This window comes from Podarcis raffonei, chromosome 17 (assembly GCF_027172205.1).
Source record: "Podarcis raffonei isolate rPodRaf1 chromosome 17, rPodRaf1.pri, whole genome shotgun sequence".
Taxonomy (NCBI): Eukaryota; Metazoa; Chordata; class Lepidosauria; order Squamata; family Lacertidae; genus Podarcis; species Podarcis raffonei.
Genome location: NC_070618.1, coordinates 101,903 through 120,391, shown reverse-complemented (window position 1 = coordinate 120,391; position 18,489 = coordinate 101,903). Strand labels below are relative to the sequence as shown.

General features: G+C 46.1%; 1 protein-coding gene across 4 annotated transcripts in view; it reads right to left on the bottom strand.

Moving 5' to 3' along the window:
• Nucleotides 1-18,489, bottom strand: part of VANGL1 (VANGL planar cell polarity protein 1) — a 51,818-nt gene that overhangs the window by 7,287 nt on the left and 26,042 nt on the right. For 3 of the 4 annotated variants that reach the window (XR_008328153.1, XM_053370517.1, XM_053370518.1), the window contains exons 5-8: nt 11,650-11,783; nt 8,874-8,912; nt 8,403-8,535; nt 2,243-2,477 (exon numbers count right to left, since the gene is read on the bottom strand). Coding sequence is in view for 3 of the 4 variants with exons in the window: in XM_053370517.1 (XP_053226492.1) it covers nt 2,243-2,477; nt 8,403-8,535; nt 8,874-8,912; nt 11,650-11,783 (541 nt within the window). In the remaining variant the exon portion in view is untranslated. The remainder of the gene's footprint in view (nt 1-2,242; nt 2,478-8,402; nt 8,536-8,873; nt 8,913-11,649; nt 11,784-18,489) is intronic. The other variant, XM_053370520.1, reaches the window with a different exon arrangement.

The following is an 18,489-nucleotide window of genomic DNA, read 5'->3' as shown; positions in this document are numbered from 1 at the left end:
GCTTACACACCTGGAAGAACAAGTTATGCTTTCAGGTGCTTGCTCGATACCATTTCTATTTTATTCAGTGCAAACACTGGGGTGTGGCAGAGAAACTCTGCCAGAAGCTTGTTGAGAACTCACTGCTGTGAAGAGCAGAGCCAATAAACTGTTCCCATGCACACTAAAACTCCTGGTAATTATCCTGGTTAGATCACTTAGCAGATGGACGGACTCAAGACAGGAAGCTGAAGAATAGCCACTCCATTGTGAATGTAGAGCCCAAGGGCAAAACTGTAAAGAGGACATTAATATCAGGGTTGCTATCTAGAACTTGTGGTTCTGTGTGCCTACAGAGACACCTGGAAATGCACCTGTCCATAATGGCAGCAGAATCTGGAGATTTCTAGGAGTGATAAGGCGTTTGCCCATGTGCAGATGACGCTCTGTAATGAGGCAAGATGGAAGGCAGAAAACGCTGCAAGCAAGCAAAGGGAAATTTGTGACTGCACTGTTCAGCTGTGCTTCAATCTTCCGTGCCATTTGCTCAATCTCTATAAGCCAGGGTGGCTGATAACCACTCACCTGTGAATATGAATTGTTCCCAGATGAGCGCCTACTCTCCCTCCTACGAAAAGAGAAGGGAGCAGCCCCTCCCATGCTGCCCTCAGGGCTGTGTTCCAAAAGCTACCTGTGGAACTGTCTTATCTTCTCATCTGCCTTTTCAGAGGGCAGGCTGAGAGCAGCCCTCGTGTGCTATCTTTAGCACCCAGTAGCATCTTTTCTTAAAATGGGAAGCGGGGGGGGGTTGATATTCAGGAGATATTCTGATGGCAGAATGAAGGAACCATCTCTGGGAAATTGGGAGGGGCACAAAAAAAGAGGAAGAGATACCGTTCCACAGGAAGTTTCACAGCACAACCATGTTTTCTTCCCTCCTTTCCCAAAAACCAAAAGCTCCAGCAAACACCAACGCTATCTAGCATGTAGCCCTAGAGCAGTGTTTGAAATTAGCCAGACACCAGGCACAGTTTGACTATTGGCCACTTGCAACCTATCTCCACCATCTGGAGGTGCATGCCTGGGGGTCATTTAATCTTGACTTGTTTTCACACACCAATACCACATCCTGTGGAATTCTATCAGTTACATTCTATCTGCACAATCAGAATGAATTTCAAGAACCAAAATGCTGCTTCTGTGCAGCCTGAGCAGCAGCAGTGAACAATATTACAGTTAATTGTTGTAGCTTGTTTTCCCTTACTCCACTCCACTGCTCTGTTCACAGTTGTGAATAATGTTCTTACATTAAGAATGTTCCATGTCACCATTAAGAAAAAGACATAGGAATATGCCAATATATATATGGACAGTCACTGGATAAAGTTCTCAAAGTTCTTAACCTAGCTCAAGGGAGTCATCTGAACGAGCCAAATGTTTAACTGACAATTAATCACAGTCAGTCCATCATTTGAAAAATAAGATTTTAGAGCCGTATTGCCCCAAAACGCCAACCAGACATTCAGTTTTGGCAACTGCAACCCTGGTTTATGAAGTGATTTGGCCCCTAGCTTATATCTCTGAGCTTCTAACACTGCCTTAGAGATGCTATACAAAGTTTGGGGCTTCCAAGTGAGAAAGCCTGACTCCTTCCGTATTCTTCACACAAAGAAAGGAGGAAGGAATCAGGAGGTGCTCTCTCACTTGGCAGAGAAACCTCCTGGAAGCAGTTTGAGGGGCTCTCTTGCAGCGAAGAAGGCCCAAGAGCAGAGGAACCCACACTTTTGGACATTGTCTCCCTATGGAGCAGGAAGGCCTTCGCTTCAGGCTCAACACAACCCAGCTGACACGGGGACTGCCAGCAGGCAAAACAAGGACGTGCACAGCTTGGCACTGTGCAAGGCAGCAGAATCCTAATGTTTGCAACCCCCTTTGTGACTCCCTTCTTGTTCTCTAGAAACAAACCCAAGGGGGGGGAGTAGGGTACCAAGTGTGGGGATGTGGTCAGCAAAGGGAAAAGGGTGTTCCTAAGTGAGCAGAGCAAGGGATGGCCAATTATCCCGTAACACTGAATTTCATAAAATGAATAAATGAAGACTTTTGCACACAAAAAAAGTAGAATTCAGCAACCCTGTCCCTACTGGGTGTCTACACACTTTCAAGCATATCCTTGCAACCTGTGGCAATGGTTAGCAATGTGTAAAAGAAAGCTGAGATGCTCAGACAGCTGAATTCTGTGCCAATAGTGGCCTTCCTGCAGTACCTTTGGTGTCATGTTGTTGGCAATGCAGAAGGCCAGATGTTGCAGGATGCTCTCCATGGTATGGTAGTGCTGCTGCCTTGTAGTGCGGAGGTACTTCTGCAGCACTCTTGCCATGGAGGGGAAGATGGCTTGAGCTGCCTCGCGGGGATCCATCACGTCACCTGGGGCTTTCGGCTGCTCCTCTGTCTGAAGGCGCTTAATGTGGGTGAAAGCTTCTTCAACTGCTACCACAAGCCTGCATGCCAAAGGACATGAACAAGGATTAACATTCAGGGTAAACTGAACTAAAGCAATGTGGTCCAGCTTGCTTTGCATAATGTTCCCAACATTATAGGGGCTGCCCATCCACAGCAGTACTTTCATCTGATGCTTATCTGTATGGACAGCTAACCTCATCCAAATGATATGAAAAGTATATTTAATATAACATTCCAACACGACATGAGTAGGGAGGTCCAAGCAGGGTGGCCAGGTCCTCTCTGTTGTTGTCCCAGCCAGGGACAATTGCATGCAAAAGTTACGCATGCCCACTGATTCTGGCTGGCTCAAGTGCACCAACCTCTGTGCAGGTTCATGCTGCAACTTCCCCTTCGCCTGAAGGGTGGAGAAGAGAGCAGACCCCTCGAAATTAGGGAGGGCATGAGAGACTGCAGAGATGCCGAGTTTTGCTAGGCAAGAGAGGAAAACTGCTAAGCCACACAGCAATCACGTCCCTGGGGTATTTGAGAAAAAGTGGCCTGTGAAGACTTGAGGCCCTCCAGTCTCCATAATGGAGCTGTTTCCAGAGGAAGAACAGTGAAGGGGGTGAAACTCTGTGCTGCCCACCAGGCAACGGCTTCTTCCACCTGCCTTGCCCCACCCTCCTGCCCTGGGAGCCTTCAGAATGGAGTTGCTGCCATGGGCATTGGGTGTGTGTGTCTTTCAATGAACTGCATGGAGTGGAAGATTGTAAGTCACACAGGTGGGGAAGTGTGTGTATGAAATCAACAGGGCCTTATTTATTTTTTGGTTGCTATTTTGTTAATGTTGTTTTATAGATTATGCAGTGAATCCTAAAATATAACTTTTGTTGTAATTGTGCTATTTAGCTTTTTTAAAGTTGTTTTGTGAATAGCATTTGTAATTGGTTAACTGATGATTTTTCCATTATCATATATGATTTCTGTATTATTTGTGATGTTGTATTATGTTATTTATTGCTTGTAAGCCAGTTTGCGATTCATGTGAATGAAAAATGGCATAGAAATATAATCAATCAATCGATCTAGCTCTGTGCCATCTACTTCACACTGTCTGGTAGCAGCTGCCTAAGTTAACAGAGAAATATCTTTCCCAGGTACCCACTGGGAAGCTGGGAACTGAATCTAGGACACGGACTCTGCCACTCTGGGCCTTTCCCTGTGGTGGTGGCGTGGCTGTGAGAGAGAGAAGAGGTTGAGTGCCAAGCATGGATACAACTGGGTTCTTTTCTCCACCTGCAAGAGCTCTAAGCAAAAACAGAGAATATTGTGGCTCTGTGATGAAAATTCCAGACTTATAATCGGGCAGCCCTGAAAACCACCCGATATCTTTAGGTCTGTGGTTTCCACAGCTGTTGCCTCCATTGGAGAAGACTGGAGCCAGGGTGGGCCCCTTCCCTTGCACTCCAGGCAGCTTGCTCGAGTGACTATGTTCAGCTCTCTTAATCTGCAGGGCAGGAACCTTTGCTAAACACCCCCTGGTTTTGTGCAGCTGAGCAAACAAACTCCGGACAGTGCCTAGCAAATGCAAGGAAGATCTGCAAGCAACCAGAGCTGCCAGGAAACTGGAGGAAGGAAGGACAGCAGAACTCAAAGGAAGACTGTTAATCCTGTCCTCTTGTTCTTTGCAAAGACTTGCATGCATATATGATGCTAAATAAAGAAGCAGCTCATTTTTTTCTTTTTACACCTCATCATAGTTAGAGGTGAATAATTAATTTCCCATCCCTTTTCATTTTTTTTAAGTGAAGGAAATTGCATTAGAACAGAACTGCAGGGTGGGGGGGATCTGACCCTTCTCAGGGGACAGCAGGGAATGGTCATAGCTCAGTGGCAGAGCATCTCATTTGCATGCAGAAGGTCCCATATTTGATCCCTGGCATCTCCTTCTCAGGGGACAGCAGGGAATGGTCATAGCTCAGTGGCAGAGCATCTCATTTGCATGCAGAAGGTCCCATATTTGATCCCTGGCATCTCCTTCTCAGGGGACAGCAGGGAATGGTCATAGCTCAGTGGCAGAGCATCTCATTTGCATGCAGAAGGTCCCATATTTGATCCCTGGCATCTCCAGGAGGGGCTGGGAATCCTGCATGAATCCCTGGAGAGCTGTTGCTGCTCAGTGCCAACTGTACAGAGCTAGATGGTCCAACTCTGTATACAGTAGCTTCCTATGTCATGCATTTTCCTGACTGAACTGCCTCCTTGTTATTTGCTATTGAGCTCCTTCCCTGTGTGGCCACCCTGATCGCTACCTACAGCTGCTTTGGAAACAGTTTAAACAGTACACAATAATCTCCATCTCTCCTAGCTTGGCCTTCAGATCACAAAAAGGTAAACTGCAGTTCACATTTTTTTAAAGGGCGTTCATCCCAGCCACTTTTATTTCGGCAGGAAAGCAGTGGCACAGATACCCAATCAAGACCCTGCGCCAGCAGCTTCCTGCCCCAACCCCTGCTATCTGCAGCCCAGGGCGGGCATTCTGGGAAACTGACCCAGGCTTCCTGTTTAGATAGAGAGCATGACATTGGATTAGGGACTGGGCCCAACTGCCTTCCCTTCAATACAACAGCAGAAGTGTCATGCATGCTTTAAAAAGAACAAGGAGGTGTGATTAATGTCACGTGTAGTTTGGCCATAAGAATCCCATTACTAAATTTCCTGTGAAAGAATGAAGCCAGGAGTAAATCTTGTCAGCCTGACAGGCTGTAAATATAGAAGACTCGGAGATGACCGGAAGCTCCACTCAGAGAGATAAAAACAAAAACAAAAACCAGCAAGGGATCCCTTCAGGAAATCTTTGCGTGTAATTCATCCGGTCTTTCCCACTCTTTGGCCTCTGCTTGAATCTGCCCCGCCTAAACACATAATCAAATATTGTTTACTGATGAATTCAAACTCTCTCCGGGAAGGTTTTTAATATATATACTGTATGCTTATTTGAAGCCAGCAAAATACTGACACACGAACTGAGTACACCGCTGGGCAGAAGGAACTTGTGGCTGTCTAGAGGGGGAGCTAGTTAATGGGTCTGAGAAGGAATGTCAGTTGCTGATAGTCAGTAAATGTTCAGCAGGATTTGGCACTGAAAACAGCACAGCGGTGGAGGACTGGGGCAAGCCCTTCTCCTCCCCTACGCAGATGGCCTCCAGCATGAACTCTTGACACAAGGGCACAGTCCCAGTTCACAAAATTAACTGAGTTGGAAAAAGACTGTGGTGGGTGGCTTGCTACATACATGTTGTCAGTGTGGCAAAAGGGTGGGTTCTGCTTCATTATCCTCCGCAGGCAATATCTTTGTCACCCTGGCTGAGCGTATAAACTGAGGCATAGACATAAACTAAAGACGGATCAAGATCTTCTCGCTCTGTTACCTCCCTGGTTGCAATGATGTTCTATTTCCAAAAAGCAAGTGACTCAGCTCCATGATACCAGGCAGCCGTATGAAGCAACGGCTGAGAGAACAGGATCCTCCCAATCCCAATTCTCTTTGGCACAAATGTTGAAGTTTAATGCTTTGGTACCAATTTGAAGCACTAAAGGCTCTGATGATTGGCCGCCTCTGCGAATGCCCTCCTGCTCTAGAATCCCCAACCTTTTCATTTCCCAGCCCCCCTTTTCTGTTTGCACAATGCACATGCTTAAATATATATTCTTGTGATAGAAAATAATTTCACCATCAGGGAGCTTCACTGTATGCATCTCAAGGCAGATCCTGCCTTTTAAAGAACAACCTGAGCTTGGCAATCGCAGGATTTCATTTCTGGAGCCTCTGTGGAGGAGATGGACCCCAAGTTCCTTGTGGCACTGTAGTATCCTGTGGTACTTGGACTCTGCGTTTTGGACCCTGCGTTTTGTGAGTGAATGACGCGTATGCAGCAAAGACAGGTTGGTTATCACAAACAACTGAAGAACACTTAACACTCTCCGACCGCTTTGTGTTCAAAGTGCTGTGAACGCATTACTGTGTTGTAAGCCTTATAAAAACCCATACAGTCGACCTCAGAAGTCGAACGCCTTGTGAGTCAAACGTTTTGCCTCCCAAACGCTGCAAACCCAGAAGTGAGTGTTCCGGTCTGCAACATTCTTTAGAACCCCAAAGTCTGATGAAGCTTCCGGAGCTTCCTGCAGCCAATGGGAGTTGTGCCTTGGTTTCTGAACGTTTTGGAAGTCGAGCGGACCTCCAGAACAGATTCCGTTCAACTTCTGAGGTGCAACTGTAGTAGACTAGGGTAAGGTCTAAGAGAGACAGCCTGAGGCCATCTAGTTAGAGGCAGAGCTGACAGTTAAACATAGCTCCACTCTTTCAGCCAAGAGCTTTCACACAAGCTCTTAGCAAGGTTGAATGTGCTGCTAGAAACACCTGAATAGCTGTAGGAAGGGGCAGTGAGCACGTCAAAAAATGGGAAGGATTTACTGAGAGTAAGACACACAGTACTTGTGATCAGCCAGGCCAAACACAGCCCATTAGCTGTGATTTAAGCCCTTGGTGGGCCACTAGACACTTCCTAGTGTTGCTGCTTGTCCTGGATTGCGAAAAGCAGGAAGGTTAACAAGTACATGGCAAACTGCAATAGAAGAAGAAGAAGAAGAAGAAGAAGAAGAAGAAGAAGAAGAGGAGGAGGAGGAGGAGGAGGAGGAGGAGGAGGAGGAGGAGGAGGAGTTTGGATTTGATATCCCACTTTATCACTACCCGAAGGAGTCTCAAAGCGGCTCACATTCTCCTTTCCCTTCCTCCCCCACAACAAACACTCTGTGAGGTGAGTGAGGCTGAGAGACTTCAGAGAAGTGTGACTGGCCCAAGGTCACCCAGCAGCTGCATGTGGAGGAGTGGAGACGTGAACCTGGTTCACCAGATTATGAATCTACCGCACTTAACCACTACACCACACTAGCCTGCGTTTGCTAAGGAGGTTGTCAGAAAGCCCCCAGAGAGAAATCAGAATGCTCTGGGAAGATAGCATGATGAGAACAGCCCATCCCACTACCTCCACTTTAGCTAGGAACTATGTCTAACCCCAGCTCTGCTCCATCCCTCCATTCTTGCTTTGCAGCACATTGGCTACATCTTGGAGATGTACCGGAGAAGTTGTGAGTCCAGTCCGCAAGGAAAGACATTCCTTTTTGCCTAAGCCAGGGAAACTCGGGTGTGTGTTGTCCTTTCCCAATCCAGCCAGCTGTGCTGAGCCATGCACTCCACTCTAGTCTCAGTTGCCTCTCTGAACATGCAATGGCTTTTGCCATTTCATCTTGCTTGGCACCGGTCTCTCTCATTTATCTTCCCCAGTTAAGGGCGCAGCACACATCTATTGGGATGGGTGTAAGTGGTTTGAGCATAGCACACCAATCCTGGCCCGACTGCACTAGCTACCAATTAGTTTCCAGGCCCAATTCAAAGTGTTGATTTTGACCTATAAAAGCCTTGAACGGCTCAGGACTGCAGCAATTCCTCAGGGACTGCTTCTCCCCATATAAACCATCCTGGACTCTGCATTCATCATCCGAGGCCCTTCTTTGTGTGTGTCTTCCATGTGAGGTTCGGAGGGTGGCAACATGAGAACGGGCCTTTTCTGTAGTGGCTCCCCATTTGTGGAACCCTCTCCTCAGGAGGGTTCGCCTCCTTCATTATATATTTTTAGGTGCCAGGCAAAAGCGTTCCTATCCAACCAGGCCTTTGGCTGATTAATATCCTACAGCCTTTTAAATGTATCTGTGGGAAGGGGGAAGGCGTTATTGCTTTGTTGTAATTATTTACTTGAGTTTTATCTTGTATTTTCTTCTGTGAACCGCCCTGAGATCTTTTGATGAAGGGTGGTATAAAAATTTAATAAATAAATAGGAACTCTGTATCATCCCCACTCCCATTCCAGACTAAGGAAGAATTGTATCATCTCCCGTGGTTGGCCTGCAGATAAAATTCTTGCCTTGCTCGACGTTTTCGGACCCTGCGCTCGTGGTCTGCTTCTTCGTAATAGAGCTCATTGTGACTGGAGTCTCTGCGGTGCGCTGCAGCAGCAATCATGGCCCTGGACTGCCCCGCTGCACTGTTATCTGGCCCTTGAAAGAGAGCAGAAAGACTGAGAATTAAGAAAGAAAAGCCCGTCAGCTTGCCAACAACGGTGATAACCTAACACCACCTTTCATTTCCCCCCTTATTCCTAAAAGGAAAAATACTTTCCGACCACAAATATTCCCTTGGGGTGCAGAAGTGCAGTAAAGGGATGTTTTTCCCCTCATGTACTGAAATCAGCAGAACAAAATGTAAACCAGGAAAGGGAACTTAAGATGTAACCTCCGTATAACCAACTTTTACAGAAAGATACAGCAGCAGCACAGAACCGGAACTGAGTGAATACACTTAGACAGAGGACACATACACCAAAGATGCTACTTACCATCTGCTAAATGCATTTTCAGTTTGGCCACAAGGGCAGCTGGAGCACATGGCAATTCAGCGACAAGAAAGAGGGAATGTGAAAGGGGAAATGGGAGGGGAGAGATTCAAAAGGAAAAAAACAAAGACAGAAAATAAGAACATCAAGTGACATAAGACGGACAAAAAACAAAGCGAAGCAGTGCCAGACAAAATAAAATAAACTTCTCAAAACCGGTGAAAGATTCTTTAGGCAGAAACAGGCACAGTAAAGCAAGATGGCCCCTACCAGACAAGCAGGACATGGGATGCTGCCGTTGGCCCCTGGGTTTCTCTACTTGTCTGCTCCAACCTTCAATGGCTCTCCAAGGATATTCCAAGCCTTGGAATCCTTTTTCTTTTTAATGCCAGGGCCTGAACCCAAGATACTCTGTATGCAAGGAATGTGCTGTCCAGCTCTCTGGGAAGGGCTATGGTCCCTCCCCAAATGTGTCCAGGTCTCCCATCACATCTATAGTTTGGCTCTCATCCTAAATAGGGAAGGGGGGGTTACAAGCTGTTTTTGTCCTGGGAGCTTTCACATCTCCCCATTGGGGTGGGGGAGGTGATAGGAGGGACAGACCCCTTTTGAGAGCGAGCTCTGGTTGGTATGCACCAATTAGTTTGGAAGCAAAATGGGCCCACCCCAAAATAAGATCATGTTTTCCATGGACTGAGAAGGCTCCCTGGCCATACAGAAGAAGCAGGGCTTTTTGTGACAGGACTCAATGGTACAGAGTCCTGACACCTCTTCTTTTGCTGCCCGTGGCAGCCATTTTGTGCCGCCACCCACAGAATGTTTATCATTATATGAGCACCATCATCTCATTTTTAACAAAAGACGCAATGTGCAGAAGTACATAAAAAGTAGACATTCTGTAAACTAAAAGAACAGTATGCTTTTCAAAGGTCAAAATGGCCGTGTGAGTTTCCTTGACTAGCAAACTGCTGAGGGCAGAGATGTAAGAAATGAACTCATCTCATTAATCTGGAGAAAGTACTTCTGGGCTCATACTGAATGCCAAAGACAAGAACTGTTGTCTCCTCCTTGCATTTGCTTGGGGGTGGAGAGAGAAGCATGTTGCTTCCTAATCACAGCTACGCAAGAGTCCTGGATTTGCCCAGTTTTTTATGGGATTGTCTCATTTTCACTCCAGAGAGAAGGGGAAAAGAGGTCAAAGCTGCATTGGCTAACCGTTTGAGGACTCCACTGACCATGCACCCAAGGTCTGCATGCCAGCAGTGGGTGTGACCAGCACACACTCACCACCCATATGCACAGGCAGATGTCCACACATTCACTTCCACGCAGCAGGGGCAGGGGGTGTACAGACAGGAAGGCAAGAAGGCAGGCAGAGACATACACACACTCAGCAGAGTGGCGGGGGGACCTGCAAACAGGCATGCACCCCATACACACATCACTGTGCTGGTCTTGATGGAGGGGTCGAAACCACTTTGCTCAACAATGTCCTCTGCTGCTTGGCACACACACAAAATAAAATGAAGCCAAGTTGTTGCGGGCCTGGGGGGGCACTAGAAATTACTGGGGTGTGTATGAATATTGCCTATAGGCTAGTCAACACCTAGTTAAAAGGATCCCTTTTGCAAGCCTAGAAATGATGGCTATGATTGAGCTGGAAAATAAAAACAAAAAGCAAAATTAAGGCAAGAAAGGGGAATGGAAGATGGGCAAGTCTCCCAAGCTTGCATAGTTCCCTGGTCTTGACACCTAGCACCCAAGAGTGAAGAAGTGATTGGAGGGAATGGGGAAAGGTCCCCCTTTCCCTGTGCACTGGCTGTTTCCACAACTGCTTGTTCGGAAAGGGAGAGGGGGTTTGGGGCCAGTGGCTGGTGGGACAAAAGCAAGGATTTCATCTCTGATTCAGATGTTGAGCTGAGCTGCTCACTGCTCTAAGGCAAGCTCCACATTCTTCAACAAGTCCAAGTGTGGAGAAGTTCACCAGCATCTTTAAGGGAAACGAGCTTGCCTATAACCACATCTTGGAGCAGAAGTAGCTGATTTGGTGCCCTCCAGACATTGTTTGACTCAACTACCATCAACGCCAGCCAGTGTGGGAAGTGGCCAAGGGCGATGGGAATTATTAGTCTAACAGCATCTGAAGGACCATGGCTTCCCCCAATCTGCCTTACGGTATCAAGGAAGTGAGTGTTAATGTTGAGACGGGGCAGGGAGAGAGAGAGAGAAATGTGTACCATGAAGTTAAGTGCTCAGGTGACTCTGAGCTGTTTAACACTTTTTGTTCAAGGGTCCCCACCTGGAAACATTACATTTGGGCAAGGCGGAGAAATACAAGACCCTCATCATTCATTACTCATGTGATAGGAGCACCAGATGATTACTGGAGACTTTGCACGTCTCTGGGCATGCTGTCCAGTCTCAGCTACAGAGGTCCACGCATTGGTGTGATATTTTGCAGGTAGAAGCCTATGTGTGAATAGCTCTTCCCTCCAGATAGTCATGCCAATGTGTGGACATCTATAGGCGGCACCAGGCAGTCTTTGGGGGCTCAATTATCCTCAAGGAGGGGTAATGATGCTCTGTGTCCATCATCCAAAATCTATCTCTCAGCATGTGAAAAATAAGCTGAAAGCTTCAACCTTGGATCCTAACAGAGGCAAGGGAAGGGTTGGGATGGCAGCCTGACTTTCCTGCAGTCCAGGTCAAGCAAAAGGGGGAAAGACATAGAGCAGCTTCCACACATTACCACCAATTAATCTGCCCTCTCTCAACCTACCATCGACATTGTAGACCTTCAGACCCGCCATGTGCTTCTCTGCACGTGCTTTGGAAGCTGTTAACAACAGTGGGTTGTAGACAGAAAAGTCTCTGTGGTAATTTTCCAGAACGACTAAAGCAGCACGCTGGATACTGGAAAGAGAAATGGGAAGAAATATATATATATATCTATCAAAAATGTAGTTCATGAAAACCACAATATATGAGAACAACTTCCATAGTCTCTCTGTATTTTGGCAAGCACAAACCCAAGGAAAGCCTAACTCACATAAAGACTTTCTGTTGTTAGATTACAATGCCCTTCATCCCTAGCCAGCAGAACCAGGGGTCAGGGATGATGGGAGCAAAATCTGGGGACCCAAGGTTGGCGAAAGCTGCCTAGGTCACCTCAGGTCTACTCATTATAGTGCCAGGAAAATAAAGCAGCTGTTTTTAACTTGTTTATGCATTGTGTCTGAAGAGCCACTATTGTGCCTTTTAATTTCTCACCACCAAACTGGTTCAGTGAAAGACTCAGCCTTTGTTTATTTCTATATTTCTTTTTTGTATGTGATGTATTAAAATGAAATAAAAAAGTTTAAGAAGAAAGAAAGAAAGACTCAGCCTTCCAAGAACCATGTTCCACCCCCCACCATGTAACTGCAATGCTCTTGAGTGTATGCGCAAGAGAACCCATCTGCAATGCTTCTCAGAAGCCTCCGCCAACACTGGTTTTTCTCCAGCTTATTGTAATTAGAGGACAGGGCTGTGTTGTTGCCGCTGTTTTAAAACTTTTAAGAAATTCTCTCTGTACGTTAGTGGGAGGGTTTGGGTGGGGCTGCAGTAGCAGGGGAAATTTTCTTTTTAACCCTTCCCCCTACACATAAGTACACTACAATTTCCCTGATCAAAAGTTATGTGTTTCCCAGAGGAGCCCCATATAGGTATCACGTATGATTTAGATCAGGAAAAGTGTTCAGGAGAAAGGTTAAACCAGGGGTCAGCAAACTTTTTCAGCAGGAGGCCGGTCCACTGTCCCTCAGACCTTGTGGGAGGCCGGACTATATTTTGGAAAAAGAAGAATGAAATCCTCTGCCCCACAAATAACCCAGAGGTGCATTTTAAATAAAAGGACACATTCTACTCATGTAAAAACACGCTGATTCCCGGACCGTCCGCGGGCCGGATTGAGAAGGCGATTGGGCCGGATCCGGCCCCCGGGCCTTACTTCGCCTACCCATGGGTTAAACCTTCCCTCTCCCAGCATCTCAACACCAACCTAATTTGGGGGCAGGGAGGGGGATTACGTGCAGCTGTTTTAAGCTATAATTACTGAGAGATCAAGTAATAATAATTTTATTATTATTGGTGATCGTTCACCACCATCTATTTTGGCTCATAGTTCTCCCTTTTCCTTTATTTTAAAACTTCAGAGGCAAATCAAATCATTTGTTTATACAAGCATTGATAACAAAGCTTGGTAACACCATTTGCAACTTAATAAGTCCTAATATTTTTGTATTGGTTGCTTTTTATTTTTATTGCATTGATACATATATTATCTATTCTATATTAATTACTATGAGAGCTTTCTCTCTAATAAAACTATAAGGATATAATCATGCTGCAGTTTGCTTGGCCACAGACAGCTGATACTGGATGATAAAATAATAGAATCCTAGAAGAGTAGAATTGGAAGGGACCTTCAATATGGGGAGCTGCTGGTCCATTGGAGGGCAGCCCAGGTGAGGAGAGGAGAGGGTATCTGGAGGACGAACATGAAGGCACAGGTGAGGAGTGGAGGGAGCCTGAGGATGGAGATGTGTGAAGCAAGCAAGCAAGTGGATCAGGCAAGGAGTCTGGGTGAGGCAGAGCAATCTGAAGGAGGGAGACGCAGGCAGGTGATCAGGGTGGTAGGCGAGGCAAGGAGGAGGGTTCTGGAGGATGGAGATGTGACTGTGCAGGCTACCCAGGCAAGCAGCCCAGGCAAGGTAAGGAGGAGGGAACCAGAGGACAGAGATGTGGGCAGGTAAGCAGTTCAGGTGAGCAATGGAAATATGGTGGGTTAGGGGTTAGGGGAAGGGGTTGGCCAGGGGGGCAGAGGGTTAGAACGTAAGAAGAGCCTGCTGGCTCAGCTCAATGGCCATCTATCTAGTCCAGCATGCTGTTCTCACGGTGACCTACGAGATACCTGTGAGAAATCTGAGCATAAGAACACTCTCCTGTCCTGTGCTTTCCAGCAACTGGTATTCGGAAGAACTATTGCCTCCAGCTGTGCAGGCAAAACATAGCCATCCCAGCTAGTAACCACTGAGAGCCCTCTCCTCCATGGGCTTCTCCAATCCTCTTTTAAAGCCAAATAAGTTGGTGGCCATCATTGTCCCCTACAGGAGCAAATTCCATAGTTCAACTATGCACTATGTGTAAAGAAATACTTTCTTTTGACGGGAAGGTATGGCTGGCAAGAGAAGCAAATGGGGTCACAGCCCATAGTATATACACATTTATATGTATTATTCCGGTATCTTAAACTCCTAACACATGAAATGATTTTACTTCTCTATTAATTTAACATCTTATAAAACAGACACCGTTACCAAGCTATTCCATTACAAATATTATTGTTTCTCATAATAGTATCATTTAAAATAATTTCTATTTCTCCTTTGATTCTCGAAGTAAATGGGTTTCAAGTTTTATCAAAAATATACTGTTGCTCTCTCCCCCCACCCCCGATAAAATGGCTCAATTTGGCCATTAAAGAAATGTCCCATTTCACCCCACTCCATTCATTTATTGTTGGTGTTATTTGTAATCTCTACTTGCATGCATATAACCATCTTGTGGCTGTCAACTAAGGAGAAATACGTAAGTTCTTTGTGTTCCTTTTTTTGCTGAACCATCTACATACAAAAGAAGCATCATTGGCTGGGTCCAATGAGGCTTCTGGTTTTCTAACCCCCTTCCTTTTTTTACTTGCTCCTTTGCCCACTAAAGAGAGGCGGCAGCTGAAATGCAAGGAGGAGCAGACCTTAATTACATGGATGGCACCAACAAGAAAACCAGAAAGGTCACAATCATTTGCAGAATGAGCACATGCCTGAAACAGCCCCCTGGGGCTGCATTGCTTAAACCTTCCTGCCCACATCAAGGAGACGCACCACCCTTTGTAACTCAGCTGCATGTTACGAGCCATAAAGGAATGGGAACCACCCCCCACCCAACGTTAGCGCATGTACACACCCTTCTCTTCCCACACAGGTATTCACTTCTATGAGCAAACACTACCAAGAGGCAGCAAAGAATGGAAACCATCTCAGCAGAGAGAAAAGCTTGCAAAGGCGTTCAGCTAATGAATGAAACAGTGAGAAGGTGCTCCCAAAGTTATTTGGCTACTGGCCAGATTAAACTGTGGGTTATTAATGCCACAGAAAGGGACACATTAGCCCTCTCTTTCCATGCTAATTTCCAGACTAATTTCTGTTGCTAAAAGCAACAGGGATAGCTCAGTTGGTCAGAGCAAGGTGCTGTTAACGCCAAGGTTGCAGGTTTGATCCCCATATGGGGCAGCTGCATATTCCTAGACTAGATGACCCTCAGGGTCCCTTCCAACTCTACAATTCTATAGGATAACATCTCTAATGTAACACACAAACCCTTTCCCCGCTGGCCAGGTCTAAAAGAAGTCAAACTGAGGCATCCACTTCATATAACTGAGTGTCAGTGCCATTAAAAGCAAGTGTGGCAATGTCCCCTTTAAGAGGTCTGTTATATTTTGGGGGCAGGTGGGGTGAAGGGAGACTGTAGGTGGGAGCTGTGTGAGAGACACCTAGAACAGAACCACGAGAAGGTAAATTGTGACATGACCCCCCCCCAATAGTTAAATAAACGAAGCAACATTATATTGAAGAAATCTGGTATCAGACTTTATAGGTGCATCTAAGAAAACGGTAGCAGGTGTGGGATGTCTCCAGAAAAACCTGTCTGGTTAGAAGAGAAGAGAAGTCAAGGAAAGTAAGAATGTTGATTTAGGACTACCAACTATACTGAGCCTCTCCAGCAATGAAGCAGAAGGCTGGCAACATTTTAAACAAGCCTTTGACTTCTATGTGATGCTGGGTAAAAACAGAAATGGATGATGCACAGTCAGAAGACAGTTCCCTTTCTTTCTCAATGTAGTGGACAAAGAAGCAATGTATCTATGCAATGGCTTACAACGTTCTGCCACTGAAAAAAACTTAACTACAAGTTGGCACAGGAAAGGTTTGAGGAAAACTGCCTCCCTAAAAGGAATGATACCTTTGAACATTGTACATTCAAAATGAGACGGAGAGAGAGAAACGGTTGAGGCTTTTGTGGCTGTTCTCAGCCTGCTATGGAAACATGCAATTATGGAGAGTTAACTGAAACCTGCCTGAGAGAGCAGCTAGTATGTACTGGGAATCCAAGACAACAGCATCCAGAAAAGGCTGCTGGAAAATGCTGATCCCGCATTAGAAAAGGCATTCAGAATTTGCAAAACAGCTGAAGCAACAGTGCAGGGAATGCAAAACATTACAAGGCAAGCAGGACCCTAGAGAAGGCCTAGGAATTTGGAAAGCACCAGCCCACAAGTCCACGCAGAAACCAAACAAAACTGAGAGCTCCAAGTGGAAGCAAGCAACTGGAGCAAGACACAAAGAAGAAAACAGGAAAAAGCTGTGCACCAAATGTGGCTGAAGTGCCCAGCATACGTTGCAACATACGCAAGCAGCTGCCCTATTTTCAAGGGTCTGCAATTAAAGCCACAAGACGCAGTATCACCAACGGAGAGTTCATGCTCTGCATGGTGAAGTTAGCAACTGCACGGGTGAGTGTGGGGAAGATTTCTGCACTGGCAAGCTGCAAGAGGATGAAACATCACAAGACCAGATCATTTCCCTCGACACGGTAACATTTAAGGTAGACATGGGGCCACACAATAAAGTTACAAAATGCAAGTCAAGCCCCTCTATTTAGAGTACAAGAAGTTTAATCTAAAAACTTTGAAGATAGCCCCCATTCCAGACAAGGGCATGTGTGAACTAGTAATTAAACACAAGGGCAATGCCATGCAAGTGCAGCTTGTAACCGTGCCAACATCACCAGTGCCCATCATAGGGTTAAAAGCATGCTGAGACCTAAACCTGATTAAGACAGCAAACACCACAGAGAAAAAGGTTACACACCTACCATTCCTGTCTCAAGAAATGTGCCCCTAGCCGTAAGAAAAAGGTTGAAAGAGGAGCTAGGCAGACTAACCGCACTGGGCACTGTTGAAAGGCAGAAGAGCCAGCTCCCGGGCTGCATCCTTTAGTAATTGTGAGAAAAAGCTGCCTGCTGTTATGCCTGGATCCCAAACAACTGAACAAGTATGTCACTTTCTCATCCCCACAAGGGATGAACTCTGGGGATACGGCAGGTGCCAGGTGTTTCTCCACTTGGGATGCATCTGCAGGGTTTGGACAGGTGCTCCTAGTTAGGGAAAGGGCAAAGCTGTGCACTTTTAACTCACTCTGTGGAAGCTGCTGTTTCAAGGGGCTTCCATTTGGCTTATGCCTGCGAAACAATTTGCACTGCAAGGTCAATGTGATGCTGACATCTACCCATGCAAAAATCTGTGCAAGGCTGAGGGGAAATGGTAATACGATAAGGGTACCAAAGACTTGCCATCACTTCAAGAAAATTATGTGCTGAGTTCCAATACAGTGGTACCTCTGGTTAAGAACTTAATTCATTCCGGAGGTCCGTTCTTAAGGTGAAACTGTTCTTAACCTGAGGTACCACTTTAGCTAATGGGGCCTCCCGCTGCCACCACATGATTTCTGTTCTCATCCTGAGGTAAAGTTCTTAACCCGAGGTACTACTTCCGGGTTAGCGGAGTCTGTAACCTGAAGCGTTTGTAAGCTGAAGCGTTTGTAACCCAAGGTACCACTGTAGGAATGGAAATCCAAAAGGGGAACAGACAGTGTTCCACCCCTAAGTGGCTTCAATATCATATGAAGCGATCACACGATGGAAGAGAAGGCATCTCCTACTGATTCAATATTATTATTATTATTGTTATTATTGTTGTTATTATTATTATTATTATTCACTCAGAAACAATGATGGACAACCAACACCACTCTGCACCAAATGAGGGACTCAAATCCATGACAGGGGAAGAAGGCAGAGAAACAACTCCCCAAAACTCAGCAAAACAAAACAGTATAATAATAATAATAATAATAATAATAATAATAATAATAATAATAATAATAATAATTTATTTATGCCCCGCCCATCTGGCTGGGCTTCCCCAGCCACTCTGGGCAGCTTCCAAAAAAATATTAAAATACTGTAATACATCAAACATTAAAAGCTTCCCTAAACAGGGCTGCCTTCAGATGTCTTCTGAAAGTCTGGAAGTTGTTGTTCTCTTTGACATCTAGTGGGAGGGCGTTCCACAGGGAGGGCGCCACTGCCGAGAAGGCCCTCTGCCTGGTTCCCTGTAACTTGGCTTCTCGCAGTAAGGGAACCGACAGAAGGCCCTCAGTGCTGGACTTCAGTGTCCGGGTAAAATGATGGGGGTGGAGACGCTCCTTGAGATATACTGGACCGAGGCCGTTTAGGGCTTTAAAGGTCAGCACCAGCACTTTGAATTGTGCTCGGAAACGTACTGGGAGCCAATGTAGGTCTTTCAAGACTGGTGTTATGTGGTCTCGGCGGCCGCTCCCAGTCACCAGTCTAGATGCCGGGTTCTGGATTAGTTGTAGTTTCCGGGTCACCTTCAAAGGTAGTCCCACGTAGAGCGCATTGCAGTAGTCCAAGCACCACTCTGGCGAGGCAGTCTGCGGGC